At 33.0% G+C, this 22,484-nt stretch overlaps 1 protein-coding gene across 4 annotated transcripts in view; it reads right to left on the bottom strand.

Moving 5' to 3' along the window:
* Positions 1–22,484, bottom strand: part of LOC143253710 (uncharacterized) — a 57,508-nt gene that overhangs the window by 29,735 nt on the left and 5,289 nt on the right. The window contains exons 1-3 of one of the 4 annotated variants that reach the window (XM_076507988.1): positions 12,115–12,167; positions 4,326–4,475; positions 2,495–2,520 (exon numbers count right to left, since the gene is read on the bottom strand). In XM_076507988.1, the coding sequence (XP_076364103.1) occupies positions 2,495–2,501 (7 nt within the window). In that variant the 5' untranslated portion in view covers positions 2,502–2,520; positions 4,326–4,475; positions 12,115–12,167. Of the gene's footprint in view, positions 1–2,494; positions 2,521–4,325; positions 4,476–12,075; positions 12,212–22,484 lie in introns of those variants that run through there. The other 3 variants (XM_076507984.1, XM_076507985.1, XM_076507986.1) reach the window with 3 other exon arrangements.

The raw sequence follows: 22,484 nt of genomic DNA on the forward strand, positions 1-22,484 counted from the left end.
TTTTCACAACATGTGTTCTGGTAGAATTTATAACAGGTACATGCACATCCCGAACCCACACAAATATCTGATCACAGGACAAAACTCATGAACCAGCATTCTTTATCTACTTAGTCATGTCAGCCTTTTAACCTCATGAAATTTACCATGAAAACGTAAAAGTAGAAATAAATTTTGAACAACAAATTAAATAAATCAATAAATTATATAAACCTACAATTTTACAGTATCAATTATTCTGTTAAATTCACAGAACAAAAATAACTCATAAACTGGATTATAATTTATGTTACATAGAGTATTTTAAAAGCAGTCCATGTTCAATTACATATAAATAGGTTGCAATTTCAATAATATCCTCTGAAAGTAAAAAAATTATTTTTGCATTAACTCAACCAATCCACAAAAATGACCTGACATTAATATTTTTCCCCTAAAAATGTCCAGAGAGCATAAATGAATATTTATATATCACTTAAGCAAATTTTATAACGATCCCATCCAGAAATGTTAACTTTGGCAGGAAGATACCAAAATCTCTCAAACTGTTTTATCTTGAAAAAAAAAGAGTTGGAGGGATCTGATTGAGATGTTTAATAGTGTAAATGGAATTTATAGTGTCAATGCATCATACTTCTTGACATTTAACAGTGATAACAGTAGGACTAGGGGACAACTATAAATTTTGGCAAGGCAAGAGTTATCTTCAGCTAAGTTTTATTTTCTAACAGAGTGCTTGGCCTTTGTAGTGGGTTGCCTTCAGATGTTGTAGAAGTATTAAACTGAAATGTGTTTAATAAGGAACTTGACTGATAAGTATATGAATGATTAAGGCTGGCTTTAAGTTTTTTTAAACATTAATTTAGTTGAGAGTGTGAATCAGCCGAGATGTACCAATAGGTCTGGTGTTGTTCCAAAACATTATCTTAACTAATTCAAAATTAAATCAAGCAAAACATTCACACTGTAGTAAGTGTAATAAATTTATTTAAAATACAGGTCATGTTTTTATTCTATCATTATTGCAAATTTTTTGTTAGTATGCCTTAGTGGATAATGTATGGTATTTCCCAATACATTTATTTAATGTCACATATTTAAACTGATACTTGTTTCACATTATTATCAGGAACTTCTAACAATGCTATTCAATAAGTTAAAATATGTGGTGTTCTTTATTTACAAATAACTGTAGTGCAATTTAGCTTATTGTGTTTGATAACTTCTCCTACGTGACCATTGTTAAGTAATGACTTTTCTCATCATTCAGAATAGCAGCTTAACATGCAGGTATTATCAGGCCTCTAGTACTCATGCCGTCACAAAGTAAGTGTTCGCTTGGTTTGGTTTGTTTTAAATTTTACACAAAACTACACAAGGGCTATCTGCACCGAGTGTCCTAGTGCTCTCTTGTTCATTTTAAAATATTTGCAATTCTGCATAATTAACAGTCTATTTTGTGAAAGACTTCAACTGTAATGTTTTTACTGCAATGGTGTAATACACAGAAATGAGTTGTTGAATGAAAATCTGTTGCTAACAGAGTTTGGAAAATTGGGATTTATGTTAAAATAAGATTAACATGTTAAAAGGTTACATATATATCTACAGTTCAGAAAGAATGAGCTTTCATTCATTACAACTGAAGAGCTTAAAAGGTTACAACACCTACACGTTAGTTTAAAATATAAAAATGAACACCTTACAGTCTTCATATTTCATGAAGCTGAACTGTGAAAAGTTGTATTAAAAACACAAGTGATGTATATAATGTATGGTGTATTTAATTAATAATTCTATAAAGAATTGTTAATGGATGATGAACAAGTGAATCAAGTAAGGTGCATATAAATAAAATATAACTACTATCCTCTCATAAAATATTCATTCAGTGGGAAAGTATTTTGGTAATTGTTATTAGAAGGACTTCAGCCTATAATCCATAACACTTACAGATAATAAATATGTTATAAGAGAAAAACATTGCACATTTGTTAAGAGAACAGATACAAAATTATAAAACTTAAGATTAACTTAATTCTTGTTTTTATAGAATGTATGAGAAACATTTTATATGTTAATATCAGTGTACAGTGTAGTGTAATAATGTTAATACAAATTATAAATGTTTCAAACATATGAAAGGATTGTCAAATATTTCTGGTGATTGTTGTATGTTTTTTGTTTTCATTTGAAAAATAAATACTTCATCCATCAAACTCTGATATTTCACTTCTATTAAAATCAGTATCATTGGTCACATTTCAAATGTTCTTTAATGTATTTTCAAAAGTAATATTCTTTCCAACAAAACAGTAACAAAGACATTCAAATAAGATACAACTCACGTAAGCCAGAATTATTAGGTTGTCTTTCAATTTAATTGCAAGTATTTTCAGACTAAAGTTTATATACATAAATTATATAAATATATATAATGTTTTGAAAATGTCACAAAGTCAATAATTTACCATGATAAATGAAAACTCAGTACCTTTCATACTGTAATATTGTGGAAATCTGTAGGAAGAAATACAGAGAATGCTATGAATATAGCTTGTTAAAAGTTTCATACTGTCTTTATTCACATCAATTTTGAATTTAAAAAATTAACGTAACCCTAAATTATTGTTCTTAAAGACAGAAATCTCCCTAGTTTTTAGATTTGTTGCCACCTTCCCCCAAAGTTTTTTATCTTAATCACAACAGCATTTTAACAGTTTTAATTAAAATATTTTTATTTTACCATTTGCTAACCTTATTTACTGTAATTTGTGAAGAGAAATGAATATATAAAATTTACATTCATCTATGTTTAAAAAGAATTTCCACCCTTCCACAAAATAGATTTGTGCTAAGAAACTATTCACCCCTTGAAAATATTCTGCCCACTTCTTGATTTCAAGAATTTACCTCATGTTTTTCTGCTTACTGTTTGCACAAACCTTGTATTAAACCTTGGTATGATGTTACTTCAAGTGGTTTGATCATTTACTAAGAGCTATAAGTTTGAATATGCTTTAATTAAAGAAGTATTAGGCTTTAATTCACAGCAGAGTAAACAGTGGTTTGAGCAATAATGTATGGTTTTGTGGGAAACTTTCTAGTCAAGAGTTTTGTTTTTTAGCATTGACCAGAAGTGTTAAGTGAGAAGTCACAAATATAAAAAAGTAAATGACAGAGTTGGGAAATTTTTTTATGGTTTCTTAAATTATTTTAATTCACAAAAGCATTTTTCTGTTAAATTATACCCATTGAAAAGCTAGAGAAATCTTCAATGAAGAGATATCAGATAAGCTTTATTTAGGTTCTGCAAGTATAGTAGATAACAGAATTACATTCTGATGACTCAAATCCCAATTTATTGAACACTATTTTTATAATTTCAAATGACATACAAAAATAAATTATATCAATAGCTGTAAATTTTGGATTACAATTATTATATATTTAAATAGAAACATTATTACCATTATCAACAATAGTAAAATGTTTTTCATTATTTAATTACCTACCAACTTATATTACTTGCATAAACTCAGCATGTAAATCAGCCACTACAAATTTTTAAAACAAAATTATGATAATGTGATTGTCTCAAATTTAAGAATTCTTGTAATAGGAAATAATATTTATATTCTTAATTAAATTTTGTTTTTGTACACACTTTGTGACTACCTTTCATTCAACATGATTCTTCAATGCTTCTACTTACAGTCACTGTTTATGGATTAAGCAAAACAAAACGTACTTTGACCAATGCTTTGAAAAGATAATCTCAATTATATGAAAAAATTATTTGTTGAAGACAAATGAATACTGAGCCTGATGAATAATCAATTAGCAAATTCTACTAATTACTTAGCCGTATTCTCTTTCCTCATTTTTGAAAAATACATGCATGTACCTTCTACATCCTTTAAAACTTGTATTTCTAAAACATCTAACTTGAACAATACCTTCTATCTGTCATTTACTACTGTATATCTATGCAGTAATATGGACATTCAATTAAAAACAAATTATCTTACTTCTATAATCAGGTTATTATTGTAAACCATTGATTAAAGTATGGAAATGTTTATAAGATTACCGATAAGTTATCATACTTCCGTTTCCATTTATGTTATCTATTCTTGGTATTTGTTGAAAAAAATGTCTTAATACCCACTTTTAATGCATCTAGTTTGTGTCATGTACAACAATGTAAAAGGCAAGAAAACATTTTGTCTGTAACATAAAAGTTTTGTTTGCTAAATTCATATTTCATACAATATTTTCTGTTATGCAATCAAATTATAATAGCCGATTTATTTATGACTTACCATTTTCTGGATCTACATACAGAGTGTGACATTCCTTTAAAATACGTTCATTTGTTGAAAGTGTCACAGTGTCTACTTTGTTAGCCACACCTCTTTGTTTAACCCTTCCAGACATACTGTGTTGAAGATAGCAAATGCGAAATCCTACTTCTATAACACAGAGAAAAAAAACGTTTTAATTACACACATAATACAAACATTAATACCAACTAAAGCACTTTTCACAACAAATTACATCCTGATACCTATAGTAATGCAACATTCTGAACACTCAGTGTCTATCATAACACAACTGCATTTTGTAAAGCATTCAAGGATAGTCCAAGCTTATTTCTGTTAAATACCACAGAAGAATATAATTATATCATTGTGATATGCATGCTTATCGTGTCTTGTACATGCTTTTATTAACAAGTAAATTTTTAAAATCCTTTGTATCGATGCAGTTTTAACATAAACACTTGATCCACAAAAACCAATTAAACAGTTTTGGTTTGTATGTTATTTTATGGTAGATATTATCTACTTTGTTCGTGGGAATGGATGTTTCTGCAAGTTTACACATTGTGTAGAAACAGGTCAACATTGGAATGTCCTTCACTACAAAAGTATATGGTATCCAAGAGTAGGAAAGGGTCTGAAATATTTGCAAGGGATATTACCTCAGTTGTAATCAAAGTTCTAAGTTAGAGATAGATAGTGGTGAGGGCACAGATAAACTAAATGAAACACAACTGAGATGTGGAGGAAAGTTTAGCAGAGGAAACCAGTATAAAAGTAGTTATAAGGACAGGCTTAATCATAAGTAGAGTCAAACATGAAGGAGAGCAGTTTCTGAAAACTGTTCAAGGTAGATTTCTTCACTCATTAGACAAGTAACCTACTAGAAATAATGTGATTTTAGAATTAACATTGACTTCTGTTCTGATGCAGAAATGGTTGAAATAATGTTAATAGGGAAACACCTTGGTACAAGTGATCATTGCTGTATACAGAAATTAGGAATAATAATAATTTGATTACAAATTTTGAAGGGATGCAACTCTTAAGAAGTATTGAAACACTGAGCAAATGTGGAACATTTTCAAAGAAAAATTTTTCAATATTCAAAACATATGTTCCTTACAGAAAGAAAAGGGTAATCACAAGTAAAAACACCATGTTGGATGACAAAGGGTATAAGATAAAATTAAAGAAAAGCATCACAAATTTAAGAAATTTAAATTGACTGATATCATGGAAAATTTACTAGATTGTACAGAAGATCAAGAAAGTTGGTCAAACAGGAGATAAGGGCATCCAAAAGGATATATGAAAAACATTTGGCTGAAAACATAAAAGTGAACAGTAAAGATTTTTAAAAGTATATTTAGGGTAAACAAAATGCTTAGATGGGGATAGGACACTATGTGGATAAGGGAAGACTTGCATCTGATGATTATGAAATGGCTTGGTTATTAAATTCTGCTTTTACTTCAGTTTTTACTTATGCAGACTTAAGCAGTATTCCTAATCTTAAGCTAATGATAAATGAAAACAAAGTTGAACAAGACAGCTGTATAAATTCTGAGCTTGTTAAAATTGGGTTTGTTTTGAATTTTGCACAAAGCTACTCGAGGGCTATCTGTGCTAGCCATCCCTAAATTAGCATTGTAAGATTAGAGGGAAGACAGCTAGTCATCACCACCCACTGTCAACTCTTGGGCTATTCTTTTACCAAAGAATAGTGGGATTGACTGTTACATTATAATGCCCCCACAGCTGAAAGGGCGAGCATGTTTGGCGCGACGGGGATGCGAACCCGCGACCCTCAGATTACGAGTGGCACGCCTTAACACGCTTAGCCATGCCGGGCCGTTCCTCGTCAAAAGGTATTCAATCTCACTTGAGTTATCGGTTTTTATTTTGTAACAGATTTACTATTGTACATTTAGTGTTCTACCTTCGCTTCTTTCAGTGTAATTTTATTTTTTCTTATGACGTTTACTGTGGGCTGTGTAATTCACAAGTCCTACTGTTCTCGAAAGTAATAGAAGATTCTCGATCGTAAGTAATTTTGCGCCATGAAAATTGCCATGATTGCTATGATTTATAGCAATCAGAAGCTACTCAACAAAGTACTAGGTGTGTATGTAATGCTAGAGATTGACAATACTTTTGCCAAGTGACCTTCAGTGTATAATCTAGTTTCGCATGATTTATATAAAAGCAGAGCACCAAGAGAATTTGAACCCCGACTCTCGGATTACGGGTTGAATGCCTTAACACACTTGGCCATACCAGGCCAATAAAATTGGCAAGTTAAAAGAATTATAAGGCTCCTGGGCCAGATATTTCTCTGAGGGTTTTAAAAGTGGGTGGTCAGAATATGTGAGCCTCTTGCCACAAATATTTGTAAGTCCTTAAATAATGGGTAAGTACAATTTAATTGGAAAATAATGTCACTTCTATCTTCAAGGTGGATAGCAGGAGCTGTTCCAGTAATTATAGGACTATTAAACTTGCATTACTTATGGAAAGTTTGATAAGATACTTTGCAAAGTCATTTAATAAGGTTTAGAATTTTATTGGCTAGTCAACATGGGTAAATCTTAGTTCATAAATATTTTCACATGCTTTGAAAATACTGAGGGTAAAAGTGTAGATTTAAAAATGGTGTACCTCATGGATCAGTGTTAAGACCATTGCTCTTTTTTGATTTAAATTAATGATACAGATGTCAGAATGGTCAATAAATTACTTAAATTTGCTTATGATATAAAGGTTTTTGACATTGTTGGTTGTGAAGAGGATGCTACTGATTTACAAAAGGATTTAGATCTTTTAGTGAGTTGGGCAAATGATGGCAGATGGGTTTTAATTATGATAAATATTGTGATATATTACATGTGGGTTATCATAATTTGAATTGTAAGTACCAATTAGATGGGAATAACCTTAACAGTGTAGTGAAAGAAAAGGATATTGGTATAATGGTTGATTAGTCTGAGGCCATCTAAATACCGTGCTGTTGCTAGTGGTAAGTCAAATAGGATTTTAGGTTGTATGTATAGAAATACTGAATACAAGTATACAAAGGTAATGATTTCATTAAATAGGTTAATGGTTAGGCTGCATTTAGAGTATTGTGTTCATTCTCAGGCTCCATACCTTAAGAATGACATTGAATTGTTGGAAAGGGTTAAGAGAAGGGTATGTAGGATGGATGGGTTGTTGTATGAGGATAGATTAAGATCCTTAACATTTTTTTCTCTTAAAAAAGAAGAGTTATGGGGAATCTGCTTAAAGTGTTTGATTTTAAAAATAACTGATAATGTTGATGAATCAAGATTTTTCATGCTTAACAACAAGAATTATAGAACCAGGGGACATAAACATGGATTCAAGGTAGCACTTATTTTCAGTTAAGACAATTTTATTTTTCAAATAGGGTGGTTGACCTGTGGAATGTGTTGGTTTTGAATATTGTGGAGGCAGTAAATTTGAATGAGCTCAACAGATATATGAATAAGGGCTGGTTGTAATCACATTTGTTATGTTGGCTTAGAGGATGGGACAGCCAAGATGAACCAATAGGTCCCTTATTGTCCCTGAACATAACTCTGATGTACGAGAACTAGTTACTCGTTAATGTTTACTGTTTCCAACTAAAACTAAAGTTATCTGTTCAGTAAAGAGTGTCAGTGTTGTTCAGTTAAAAACATTATTAGTTGAAAAAGAGATATGCCTCAAGACTATAGCTGCTGACTAACTCATAGGTTCAGACAACTAAAAAAAATTTTATGTATATACATAAAATATAAGTTTAATAAATATTTATGTCCATTTTCTATCACATGTCCAACCTGTGCATTCAAAAAGTTTGATTCTCAATCATTTAGCTATATTCAGATTTACTGAGATTTTCCTGCATGAATTTCTGATTATAAAGCAGAGCTATCTGATATTTATAAAAAAATTAACATTTCACTTAGACTTAATAAATTAACTTTAAAAAAAATGGTTAGAATAATTGAAACTTTAAATCTATCAATTTCACTAGTTATATAAGTACACCAACCAACTATATCATAACAAGGTGTGTTCACCCTCACTTTAATGTTCCACAATGTGATCTGAGAAGGAAATATGAAGTTTTTTGTTTTTTTTTAATTTGACTCTTTTACAATTATTTATTATTTTGTTGCTGTTAAATGCATTTGCTTTCAGTTCTTGTTAAATTAAAACAGACTACCTGAATTAAAATTTTATCCAGTTCACACAAATTTGGCTTGAAGTTATAAACAAATTTTGACTGTTCACATTTGGGTTTATTTCAAAGGTTTGCACAGAGCTTCATGAGGGTTATCAGTATATAGTGTTCTCTAATTCTGATACATTTTAGCAAATGCAATTAGTCAACATCATCTATAATCAATTCTTCGGCTATGTCTCATCATACTGAATTGTGAGATTTGACTGTCACTCTCACAGTAAACCTTGAGTTATAGAGTTAAACATGTTTTTGCAAAACAGATCAAGAACTACTGAGAACTACCAAGTACAATGAAATTAAGTAAAAGTCTGAAATATTTTGATGATTCATATTTGTATTTTAATAATTATCATAAGAATGAAAATATATTTATCATTCACCTATAACCTTTTATTCATAAATGTACCAGCAGTCATATTCTTCAATCAACTTCATCAGAAAATTCTAACAAGCACATTGAAGCATCTCTGATAAACAAGAAAATTTGTTTGATGAGGTATTAAGAGCTAGGTGGTTAGTTGAATTTGCTAACCAGTTAACTGTCACACTAAATGATTACATCAAACTCCCCGACTGTTTTCACGAGATGTGAATAATCAATGGAATAGAAAACAAGACTGTATCACCTCCCATTTTCATGGAGGTGAAATTACCACAAACAGAAGTTATAACTTTATAAGACCTTATTTAAAAGTTGTGAAATTTTAATTATCAGCTATTAATTTTTTAATATTCTAATACACTGTATTGGTGGTCAACTTCTTACTGTTGTAATGTTCCACACCAGAAGACATCTAAAGAGATAGTGAAAAACTATTTGTGTAATGCATGACTCATCTATTACAATTATGTGCAGGTGTGAGATACTGTGTTAATGTTGGAAGTGCCATGTTGTGTGTCAGTGGCTTTAACTTCAACCTTCCAAGGTTTTCCCAACATACTATTACAACATTAAGATGTAGTTCAAACCATTACCACACACACATAGCCAACAAACCAATGCTAACTTTACATTATTTTATACCTTATACAAATGTTTAATTATTTTCATGATCCACTGAGCACTGAAGATAATGTTACTTCTGCCATTATCAGCCAGCTGCTTCTCAGAAAACCTTTTGGATTTTTCAAATACCACATTCACAGCCTTCCTGTTGTTCTGTACATTTACCATCCTTTCTTCTTTATATTAAATAGCTTACAGCCTTAAATTTAAAAATAACCACAATTGTCAATATTCCAAAATCTGACCAAATTTCAGTAATTCCCATTTTTTCAGTCTTTCATTTCAACTTGATCCCTGAAAATATAGATTTTGTTTCTGATAATTAGAAATACAGTAAGAGTATGATAATAGCAACTATTCTTATGTTTGAATCTGACAGATTTTTCTTTAAAACTTATATAATTTGTTGTGCTATAAAACACCTTATCACCTACCCTGTTTAAGTGGACCTACCTCTAACATGTTTAACTTGAAACCTATTTCACATGTCTAACCAGCTTATTTGTTCCTTTAAGTATTGCTCTGATAACCTTCCATTCAGGATTTGGATCCTCCTAAGTAATTCACTCCCTCATTTATCTTTTTCATAAGTCAATATCCTTTCTTATATAAGGAGACCAAAACTGTTTTCCAATGTAGGCCTAACTATTGTTTTGTACTTTTGACTTGTAATAATTTTATCTTTAATTATATCCATACTGATTAGGCTTCCATGTATATTAACTGTGTGGCCCAAATTATGATACCCCTAATGTATTAACTTGCAATTATTAAAATTAAAGGCAATTTTCCAAATATCTGTCCAACTTGACCATTGACCCAATTCACTCTGTAATACTTAAACACATTAAATACAGGTAGAAATTTCCACTTGATGAATTTCATCTGTAGACTTCACCAATTTACTAAATTATACTTCTTTGAATATTATTCATATAAATAAAATGCAAAAGTCCAGCTCTTCAGGTGCCACTAAGGTTCACTTTGTTATTTTTACTGGTCATCAGAACCAATCCTTTTCACTAATATTTCTATCATACAATAAAACTGTTTGTTAATTTCTGAACCTTAAATTTAGAACTTTATTTACCAATGTTGAAATTCATTTTCCAATAACTAGTCAAATCAGAAAGAATGCCAGTCCTTCTGCACTGTGGAAGCATTTTTTAAAAATATAAGCCTTGCCCAGCATTTTATTATCACAATGCATCTCAAAATGGCTTGCATGTTTACTAAAATTTTTATTAAAATAAAGTAGAAAGTAATGTTTTGACTTCTTAGGTCAACTTCAGATAGCTTAAGAACACCACAATGTTGTTCTCTATTTTTTAATAAAAGTTTTAATACCCATATCAGCCATCTTGATATACACATTTACTTCAAGTGGGTCTCTTGTCATCACCAATTAATATCAGTCTCAAACAAGAGCAGCTCCAAGGAATTCCATGTTTTCCTTACAGTTAACTAGCCAATTTTCAAAATCTTACTCCTGTTATACTTACAGTATAACTGACACAGAACAACAAAGGCTCAAAAACAAGCCCTTATATTTTTCCAACACAAATGGTACTCAATACAAATTTTTATAATTTAGAAACACTGAAACTACCAAATAACTAGGGTCTTGATACTTTTAGCCTACTTTACCTAAAAATGATTGGTTATAAATTTAAATTCTTATTGTCAATCAGTTATTAGAGTTAGCCTGACTGCTTAATTATTTTATTACATTCACAATAACTTTTCCAGTCTAGATACATTAAACTACTAACATTACAATCATTATAGTAACAGTATATTATTTTTATTGTAATACTCATTATAATATTACCACAACTGACACTAAGTCTTTCTATTGGCATTAATCATGATTCATTACTTACTACATATGAAATTGCATTTACTATTAGTATTAATTATTATTGCTACTGGAGTAAGAAACAGAGTATTTAATTTACACAATGTATTATTATTATTTTACTTAAAGTTACTATCAATAATAGTATTGTTACTAAATATTGCACTGGAGAGAGAATAATTAGTCTTAGAACTTAATGTATACTTAGGCTTACAGGCTACACATAAAATATGCATTACTATTGTCACTACTAATAGTAGTATCAGTAGTCAACTTCACACTGGGATCCTTGTTTTGATTGAAATGCTTTGGTACTGATCTCAAATGTAGTGTTGAAAAAGATATCAGCTTATAAATTATAATGAACTTATTAATGTTTGTGCAGTCAAGTTAATTACTAACAATACTGTGTATCACTTTTACTAGTTTCAGATAATATTAATCTTCAAAACTACTATTAATAGATTTTTCAAATTACGCATTAACATTCAAAATTAAATAGAAATACAAATGCCAGCAAAGTCAAAATCGACTCGTAATTGCCACATAAAAAGAAAGATTACTAACATACAAAATAATCCTACCTTTACCTTTTAATCAATTATATTTATTAAGTTTAACTTAAATTTACCTGACGTTTTTTCTCGCTAATAACGTTCTTATAACTTACAATCATCACAGCGCCCTCAGGAATTCGAGCTTCTCCCTGTGACGCTAAACCATATACTGATAATAAAATTGTTATTAAATTATAACACAATCAACTAGCACTCTTCTGCATGACTATCTTAAAACATGTTTTTCCACTTACTTTTCTATATATTTGAAGTCAGATTCATTATGCAAATAAAATGGTCTTAGTTTGTTAAATCATTGCGATTGTCCTTCAGTCTCCAATTAAATATTTTAATTACTTGATTTAGCCAGATTCTGTTTTACTTGTCTGTTTTTCTAATTTCGCGCAAAGCTACACGAAGACCATCTGCGCTAGTCGTCCCTAATTTTGCAGTGTAAGACTAGAGGGAAGACAGCTAGTCGTCATCAACTACCACCAATTTTTGGGCTACTATTTTGCCAATGAATAGTAAGATTAACCGTAATTTATAACGCCCCCATGGCTGAAAGGGCGAGTATGTTTGGAGTGAGAGGAATTCAAACCTGCGACCTTCAGGTTGCAAATCGAACGCTCCAATCACTTGGCCATGCTAGGCCTGTGGGGAAGAATGAATGCGACAATTGACTTACAAACCCGACAACTAATTTTCATAAGTTTGCCGAAGATATTTTAAAACTGGCCCGGCGTGGCCAGGTGGTTAAGGTACTCGACTCGTAATCCGAGGGTTGCAGGTTTGAATCTTCATTACACCAAACATGTTCATTCTTTCAGCTGTGGGAATTTTCTAATTTAATGGTCAGTCCCACTATTCATTGGTAAAAGAGTAGCTCAAGAGTTGGCAGTGGGTGGTGATGACCAGCTGCTTTCCCTCTAGTCTTACACTGATAAATTAGAGACGGCTAGCAAAAATAGCCCTCGTGTATCTTTGCGCGAAATTCGAAACAAACCAAACCAAAATCTTTTGAAACCACCTTCATCATCTTGAAGAGATAATTGTTAACAAAATATTTTTTAAGGAATAAAAGTATATATATATATATATATGCGTTATTAATTTAGTGAACATGTAATTCCTCTTGTGCATATTCAACTGAATACTTGATGTCAAATCATCTCTTTTGTAGGAAGTAAAGTTTGGTAAATTTGGTCTCTTTACATGTCCAGAAAAATTTAGTGTTTTTCATTTCCATTGATAAAGGCTTTGATGAGTACCAGCGTTTCAAACATATCCACGGCAAATTTTCGTGAAAATGTTGACCTGCATTTAATTCAACAAACAGTAAGAATAACTTCACAGACATTTAAAGTTGCAACGAAATGCTCGTTATTCGTTTTTCAACAATCAAATGGCAGATCTGAATAATTTGAAAAGTACCACTTACTATGTTAAGAAAGTATATAAGTGAATTATGACAATACTATGTAAATAGCGATACACAGTTCTGTGCAAAAGTTTTATGACAAGAGAATATTTTGTCATTTTTTCCATTTTATGTGGCAAATTCTTCCATGCCATTACAGAATGTAAATTTCAACACTATAGTAATGTGTCACTGATCCCAGTTGACAACTGAGTGAGCCAGGATTAGAATACTTATTATTCTTTTGTATCCCAAATACTTGTACCAAGGGCATGCCATAAGGGAACTGCTTCATTGAAAATAATAATAAAATTTAGGGTCTGAAATAAATGTCATGGTACCCCATTAATTGTCTTAACTATATAGAAAGAAGCTAGCACGGAACTTACGTAAATATATATTTAGAAGTATAAGTAACGTATACTGTTAAATGTGCATTTCGAAATTTCTGCTTATTCACTAAATTTGTAGAAGATTCTAGAGTCTAAAAATTAACATTGTACTATGTATGTAGATAAAGTACTAGTGATTGCTAGTGTTGTTGCTAATTGAAATTTCGAGAACCTTGTTTAACGTCTGTAAACCGACATGCTATGAGACAGTATATATTATTGGTTTGCTATAGTCGGTATACTATAAACCTCAGAAGCTACAATTGTGATTCACACTTATTAATCTGGAAACTACAGATATTTGACCAGGATCGTTTATAGATTTCGAACATTACAAACCGTTTAACTTTAGCAAACAGTCTTCGGACGTTAGTATTTCTACAAAGACAATGTACAACTTCAGCTGAAAAAAAACCAAAGAAACTCACACGTGAAGAGAGAATTAGCTTTCCGTTAAATTAATTGTACCTATACCAATTCAGAATTAATTCGCTCGTCGTGAACCTTCGATGAGATACTGAGGAAGTTCCAGGCCAGAAAGAAGACTTGATATTAGTTCTATGTTTGTGAAACCTTTGATTCTAGATCATTATCTGTATTAACTATTTATAATAACTGTTATTATAAACTGTATTATTCTTTTGTACATTAAAATATATTTGTACTGGGTAAGAAAACTGTGTATCAATATTGTTGGCGAACATCATAAATTTGATACATTTTTACATTTAATTAACTTCTAAATTTATATTCCAGTTTAACTAATTTTAGGATATTTTAAATTATAATACGTAACATAATAAATTCGAAGCTCATTCGAGGTAAATTATAATAGCTAACAGTAGAAAAAAGAAACGTTTGTTTCATAACAAAGATATATTGCACAATTTTTGTTTTTATTAATGTGCGTACTGGCTCTTGGTTGATTTCTATGTTGATTTCAAGAGTTTAAAGGATGTTTGTACCGAAATAATTGTTTAATATAGAAGTAGAAGCTTTCATCACGATTAAGAGGAAAAATTTAGGAAAATGAAAAGAACCGAAATTTGTCAACATTAATTAGAACTTGTCGAATCCAAGATGACTTGGGAAGTTTCATCAGAACTTTCAGGTTTTCATCAGCCTGAGCAACATAGCACCAATTATGAGTGATGTTCCAATGGAGTATGAACTCTGCTATTTACATCTGTTTCCTTGATAGAGAAAACAGTGATTACCCACTGACAAAACTAAGACACTCATAAGGTTTTGCAACCAATGATTGAAATGCATTAGTGTTCCTTGCTTTGCTGTTGGTTAGTAATGATATCTGTCTCTTTGTTTTCCCAGGTACCAACTGACGCACATTAAAACGCATGCATTACATTGTATGATTTCAGCTTAACATCTTAACAGTTAGGATAATTATGTGATTGGAAACGTCAGTGTTTGAAAAAACGTTGTGATCCTCCGTATTCCAAGCCACTGAGTAAATTATTTGATGTGAAACTTTTCCCACTATTTTAACCATTATCTAGTTGAGTAGTGAAAATAATATAGAGCATGTTACCATTTACTCACTATATTGATGCACCTATTTATATGGGAAGTATGCTGAATCAACAAAATACAAGAAAATTGCATTTCTTCTGAAAAGCTCATTCATAGCAAGAGACTGGAGACCAAGGATTTTATCGTAGTTTTTAAAAACTGACAAGCGTGAGGTTAACTGTGATAATTGAATTGGAAGGAATTATTTGAAAATTCAGTGTACTAAATATTTTCACTAATACTAGCAAGAGGATGTTTCAGTTTTGACATTAAAATTTTCAGCAGGCAAATAATTTTCATGGAGGAAATAACAGTAACAAGGGCTCATATAAGACTGGAAAGAAAAACGTTTTACATACCTTTTGTTTCAGAAGATAGTTTTATAAGTTGTTCTAAAATATTTTACTGTTGTATATTACAGAAAATACTTCGACTTAATTGAGTTGAAATATTGACGAGCAGACGAAATTATCAGTAGTGAATAAAATATACAGACAGTGGCTTAGATATAAGAAGAAATATATACCTGTAGTGTGCTCAAGAAGTTACAGCCAGTGCGAGCTGGGTAATTATGTGTTGTCTATTATTTTTCATTTATAAAACTTTTCTTCAGTGTGTACATTACACAACTAATGGAAATTCCCAAGTATTTGCGCATAGTTATTTTCATAGTGGTTTCTTTTAATTGGTTTAAATGTTTAATTTCTTTTTTTTTTTAATATTGTCAACGTATTTCTGTATAAAAGGTTTATTTTTTCAGTTATATCTAGCCAAGCATGGCCAAATGGTTAAGGCACTCGAGCCATGGGTTCAAATCTCCGTCACACCAAACATGTTCGCCATTTCTGCCGTGGGGGCGTTATAATGTGACGGTAGCCCAAGAGTTGGCGGTGGGTGGGAATGACTAGCTGCCTTTCCTCTACTCTTACCCTGCAAAAGTAGGGACGGCTAGCGCAGCTAACCCTCATGTAGCTTTCCGCGAAATACAAACAAACCAATTATATATAGATTTGTTTATCTAGAGTTAGTTGTATATTTGCCCCCCGCTAGTACAGCGGTATGTCTCCGGATTTACAACGCTAGAATCAGGGGTTTGTGGCTTTGCTATACGAAAAACACACACACACATTTGTATATTTTCTTTCAATAAAAGTTTTATTTTGTCTGATTGTATATTTTGTTGTTTTAAAAGTTCTATTTTAGTGGAAAGTTTTTTTTCTTCTTTTTTTTTAGTTTCATTTAATAAGTTACTATAATGGACGCAGAGTGTACTCATGCATCTATGTATGTGACCTAAATAATAAATACAATGTGGCATCATTTATTGAATGGCACCATAAACAAACACACTCAAAAAGTTTCACACTTTGGGTATTCAAGATTCAGACAATTATAAAAATAGCTGTTGTATGTACAACAACCAGTTTTATATAATAGAACACAACTGTGATTCAAAGTACTCTTCTCACAACAAGAACACGACATTCACTAGGGCTATACGTGAGGGCCTGATTATACCTTTGTTGATTTAATTTGTAAATATAGTTTGTTTGTTTTGAATTTCGCGCAAAGATTCACGAGGGCTATCTGTGCTAGCCGTCCATAACTTAGCAGTGTAAGGCTAGAGGGAAGGCAGCTAGTCATCATCACCCATTGCCAACTCTTGGGCTACTCTTTTACCAACGAATAGTGGGATTGACAATCACATTATAACATCCCTACGGTTGAAAGGGCGAGCATGTTTGGTGCAACCGGTATTCGATCCCGTGACCCTCAGATTACGAGTCGAACGCCTTAACCAACTTGGCCATGCCAGGCTTGTGAATGTAGCACTAAAATAATGGAGTTCCAGAAAAAAAAAAAGTTATTTTTCAATAAAGGACACCAATAAAAACATTACAGCACGTATCAGCACAGTTATAACACTTTTCCCGTGCAGTACTTTCCCGAAAATCCTTTTTCATAAAATGCTCAATTTCTTCTAATTTTTTCATTGAGGTATAAATACCACGATTAGCAATTACTAGCGTAAATAGCTGCCCAAGAGGAGACTATTTATACGAGTTATTTTAATGTTTAGTGTGTTAGACTACTCTCTTCTAAACGGGGTAAGTATTCTTTAATAAAGTAGTTTTATTATTTGTCACAAATGGTAAACTTCTCTTTTTTTGATATCTTGTTATTATCTTTGTAAGCGTATTTGTCTGTATCTGTCCTGTGTTGACAGATATTTTATGTATTTAAATGTTAAAGGATTGTTTTTTTATTCTAAAAGGACCTGATTTGCTATTAATGTGTTTAAGTGTAATTTATTGTTAAAGGTTTATACCATCCAGTTGGTGAGTATATGCTCTTAGGAATAATGAAAACTTAACAAGCTTCATACATACACTACATGGCTAAAAGTATGTGGAAACCCCTTCTAAGTAGTGGGTTCAGTTATTTCATCCACACCCATTGCTAACAGGTGCATAAAATCAAGCATACAACTATGCAATCCCCATAGACAAACACTGGTAGTAGGACGGGTCGTACTGAAGAGCTCAGTGACTTTCAACGTGGCACTGTCATAGGAGGCCATCTTTCCAACAAGTCCGTTCGTCAAATTTTTGTCCTGCTGGAGCTGCTCCGGTCAACTGTAAGTGCTGGACCACACAAGCTCACTGTACCGGACATCCGAGTGCTGAAGCGCGTAGAGCATAAAAATCATCTGTCCACAGTTACAACGCTCACTATCGAGTTCCAAACTGCCTCTGGAAGCAACATCAGCACAAGATTTGTTCGTCGGGAGCTTCATAAAATGGGTTTCCATGGCCGAACAGTCGCACATAAGCCTAAGGTAACCACGCGTAATGCCAAGCATTGGCTGGAGTGGTGTAAAGCACACCGCTATTGGACTCTGGAGCAGTGGAAATGTGTTCTCAAGAGTGATGAATCACGCTTTGCTATCTGATAGTCTGATGGACGAATCTGGGTTTGGCAGATGCCAGAAGAATACTACCTGTCTAAATGCATAGCACCAACTGTAAAATTTTGTGGAGGAGAAATAATGGTATGGGGCTGTTTTTCATTGTTTGAGCTAGACTCTTTAGTCCCAGTAAAGTGAAATATTAATGCCACAGCATGCTATGACATTCTAGAGAATTGTGTGCTTCCAATTTTGTGGCAACAGTTTGGAGAAGGTCTTTTTTGTTTCAGCACGACAATGATCCTGTGCACAAAGCGAGGTCCATAAAGACATTGTTTACCGAGGTTGGTGTGGAAGAACTTGACTGACCTGCACAGATCCCTGACCTCAATTACATCGAACTCCTTTGGGGTGAATTGGAATGCCAGCTGCGAGCCAGACCTTCTCGCCCGACATCACTAATGCTCTTGTGGCTGAATAGCAGCGAATCCCTGCAGCCATGTTCCAATATCTCGTGAAAAGCCATCCCAGAAGAGTGGAGGTTGTTATAGCAGCAAAGGTGGGACTAAATCCACATTAATGCCCAAGGCTTTGAAATGAGATGTTCAACAAGCACATGTACGTGTGATGGTCGGGTGTCCACATACTTTTGGCCATGTAGCGTATGTTGCGAGTTTAAAATGTACTGACTTTAAAGTTACGTTTAATTATCAGCTGGGGACAAACCTGATACAGAGAAGTGAGGAAAAGTATAGTATGCAAGCAGATTATATGTTTTATGCCTGCTTTAGCAACATAAAGATTTTAAAAATTTATCAATTATTTAGTTTTCACATTGTAACTGTGGCTCCAAAAGTTGTTGAGACTGCCTTGATGTTGTTGTTCTGTTTCTACAGTAGGTAATGCTTCTTCTGCCAAGTGTATGTTGCAGCAACACATACCATTCTGGTTGAAAGAATTTATGCTGTAATATCCTTTGCTGGCTGATTTTAACGTTGTATGAACGATACAAGTAACTAATGAGACTTTGTTTGTTTGTTTGTTTTTGGAATTTCGCACAAAGCTACTCGAGGGCTATCTGTGCTGGCCGTCCCTAATTTAGCAGTGTAAGACTAGAGGGAAGGCAGCTAGTCATCACCACCCACCGCCAACTCTTGGGCTACTCTTTTACCAACGAAAAGTGGGATTGACCGTCACATTATAACGCCCCCACGGCTGGGAGGGCGAGCATGTTTGGCGCGACTCGGGCGCGAACACGCGACCCTCAGATTACGAAGCGCACGCCTTAACGCGCTAGGCCATGAACTAATGAGAGAACAAATGTAATGGCGGATAAAGAGGGGCGTTTACCATTTTAAAATTCCTTGGCATTTGTATAATTTTCAATGTTAAAAACTTGCATATTTTAAAAAACAACGTTTAATTTATACACAGTTCGAGGAATGAGACTGTTTTGAAACAGTTTCATTGGTTTTTTTTACTTATTTTTATTCTGCACGCGAACTATTTGTATCTTATTGTAATTTTGAGACTGGAAACAACGTCATATTTAGGTCTGTTTCCAGTGTAATTGGGTTTTGTTTTGTTTGTTTTTTTCTAATTTTTATCCTGTACACTAACTTATTTGTATTCTACTGTAATTTTGAGACTAGAAACAGACCCATTTTTAGAATTTTGTATAAAATAATTGTTATTTTTTTAAAAATGCAAGTTTTTAACAGGGGTGTTTACTTCTTGAATTCAGGTGTGCTTTTTTTTAGTTCATCGCTACTTAGATTTTATTGTGACTAGTTCAGCAGAGGTAGATGGAAAGGTCATGAACTACTTACTGAACCAATAGGTGCAGTCGTGCACTTTTCTATGCAGGAATGAACACTGATTTTGTTTCGTACAGATAAAGATTGTTTGCGCTGTTATTAAAACGTAACCAGTTTCATTTCACACGTAACTTAGAACTAAGTGAAGTCATCAAGTACAAAACGTTTCCTTTATTTCTTGATGTACTCATCTGTTATTTGCGGGTTAGCCTGTCTGATAGCTGTTCGGAGATAAGCTTTATCTGAAATTATTACACTATATACCACGCCAACATTTTATATGTTTCAGATATAGCCGCGTGTAATGGCAATAGTGAATATTAAGGTAGTAGAACTTTCTATTGGTGACAAACTAAAAGATACGCAGCGACATGTTTTAAATACCAAAAAGTACATTACAACAGTAGATGTAACTGATGTTTTATACAGATTACCTTTAATGGTACCATACTTAAAGATGCAGGCTAATAAGTGTTAGACCACCAACGATAAAAAGGATTGTAAGAAATTCGACGTGTACTGTCTTTCATTTGTTAACCGAATTTTAATGTTGAGTGCTATTTTACAATGAGTGTGTGCAGGTAGGGTTTTAGGACGCCAAGAGTTTTGAAAGTATTGTTTTTGAAGGTTTAATTTTAAAGAAAATGCTCTCAGTTTTGACACACTATATTAGGGACATTATAATGTCAGTGTTCAATGAAGACAAGTGTATTAATAATTAAAGTTTATTTTAGTGTATATGTGTGTTTTCTTATAGCAAAGCCACATCAGCCTATCTGCTGAATCCACCGAGGAAAATCGAACCTCTGATTTTAGCATTGTAAATCCGTAGACTTACCGCTCTACCAGCGGGGGACTTATTTTAGTGTAAACTACACAAAATATTATCTACGCTTTGTCCACCGCATGGTAATTAGCCTGAGATTTTAGCGTTTCAAGTTCGTAAATTTACTGCTGATTCACCAAGACTTTGTTTTTTGTTTAGGATTTCGAGCAAAGCTACACGAGAGATATCTGCATTAGACGTGTCTAATTTAGCCGTGTAAGAGTAGAGAGAAGGTAACTAGTTATCACCACTTACTGCCAACTCTTGGCCTACTCTTTTACAAATGAATTGTGGGAAGTTTCAAAACAACTGATTTTAAAACAATGGCCGAGAACATGTAACTCCTTGTGTATCTTTGGGCTTGACAAATAAAAACGATAAAGAATTCAGTGGTTCTGTTTTATTATCGTATTAAGATTCTAAGAGCATAGCAAATTTTAAGCCTAAAACTGTTCTTGCTTCTGAGTACAAAACAACCATTCGTCGTCAGTCGCCAACTCGGTTAAAAAAAAAACAAATTTTAAATATTGGGAACAAATTATTGTCGACTTCTAAGACGAATAGATGACCACAACGACTCTACGAACTGTGGGTAAGAAACTAAAGATCCCAGGATAAAATACATAGTGGAAAATCAAAGGTGGTGTAATTTGATTCCTGGGATGGGATTCACCAAGATCCTCATCCCAGTCTTAAATATTAACAGAATATGTTTTGTTTTTTAATATTTGAAAGACCGTTTGTGTTTCTGTGGGGTTCCTGCAGAAATGAATGTTGGTAGACGCGAATTAATCAATTAATTCATTCCCGAAAAAAACAACAGAAATATCGCGAAAGAATGAAACGCTTTGTAATAACTAAATAAATACAAAATGAAAAACTAAGCTGGAAGTTTCATAACTGACCTTGGGGTGAAAGGTTAATCGTAATCATAGTTATCTTAAACATGTATTCATAAAGTTCAAAATGTTTTATAAAAATAGCTTTTTATTACTGGGAGGAGAATAATGTCATTAGTTTTTGTTTGTTTGTTTTTTGAATTTCACACAAAGCTACTCGAGGGCTATCTGTGCTAGCCGCCCCTAAGTTAGTAGTGTAAGACTAGAGAGAAGGCAGCTAGTCATCACTCTAGGGCTACTCTTTCACCAACGAATAGTGGGATTGACCGTCTTATTATAACGCCCCCACGGCTGAAAGGGCGAGCATGTTTGGCGCTACGGGGATGCGAACCCGCGACCTTCAGATTACCACTCGCACGTCTTAACACGCTTGCCCATGCCGGGCCAATGTCACTAGTAAATAATTTATTTCTTTAGAAGTCATGATTCCTGTCATGCTACATTGGAAATGTGTCGAAGAAAGCAGTAAAAAACAAAGGCCCGACATGGCCAGGTGGGCTAATGCGTTCGACTCGTAATCTGAGGGTCGCGGGTTCGAATCTCCGTCGCACCAAACATGCTTGCCCTTTCAGCCGTGGGGGCATTATAATGCGACGCTCATTCCCATTATTCGTTGGTAAAAGAGTAGTTTAAGAGATGGCGGTAGGCGATGATGACTACTGCCTTGCCTCTAGTTTTACCCTCGTGTAGC

This window comes from Tachypleus tridentatus, chromosome 6 (genome assembly GCF_004210375.1).
Source record: "Tachypleus tridentatus isolate NWPU-2018 chromosome 6, ASM421037v1, whole genome shotgun sequence".
Lineage (NCBI taxonomy): Eukaryota > Metazoa > Arthropoda > Merostomata > Xiphosura > Limulidae > Tachypleus > Tachypleus tridentatus.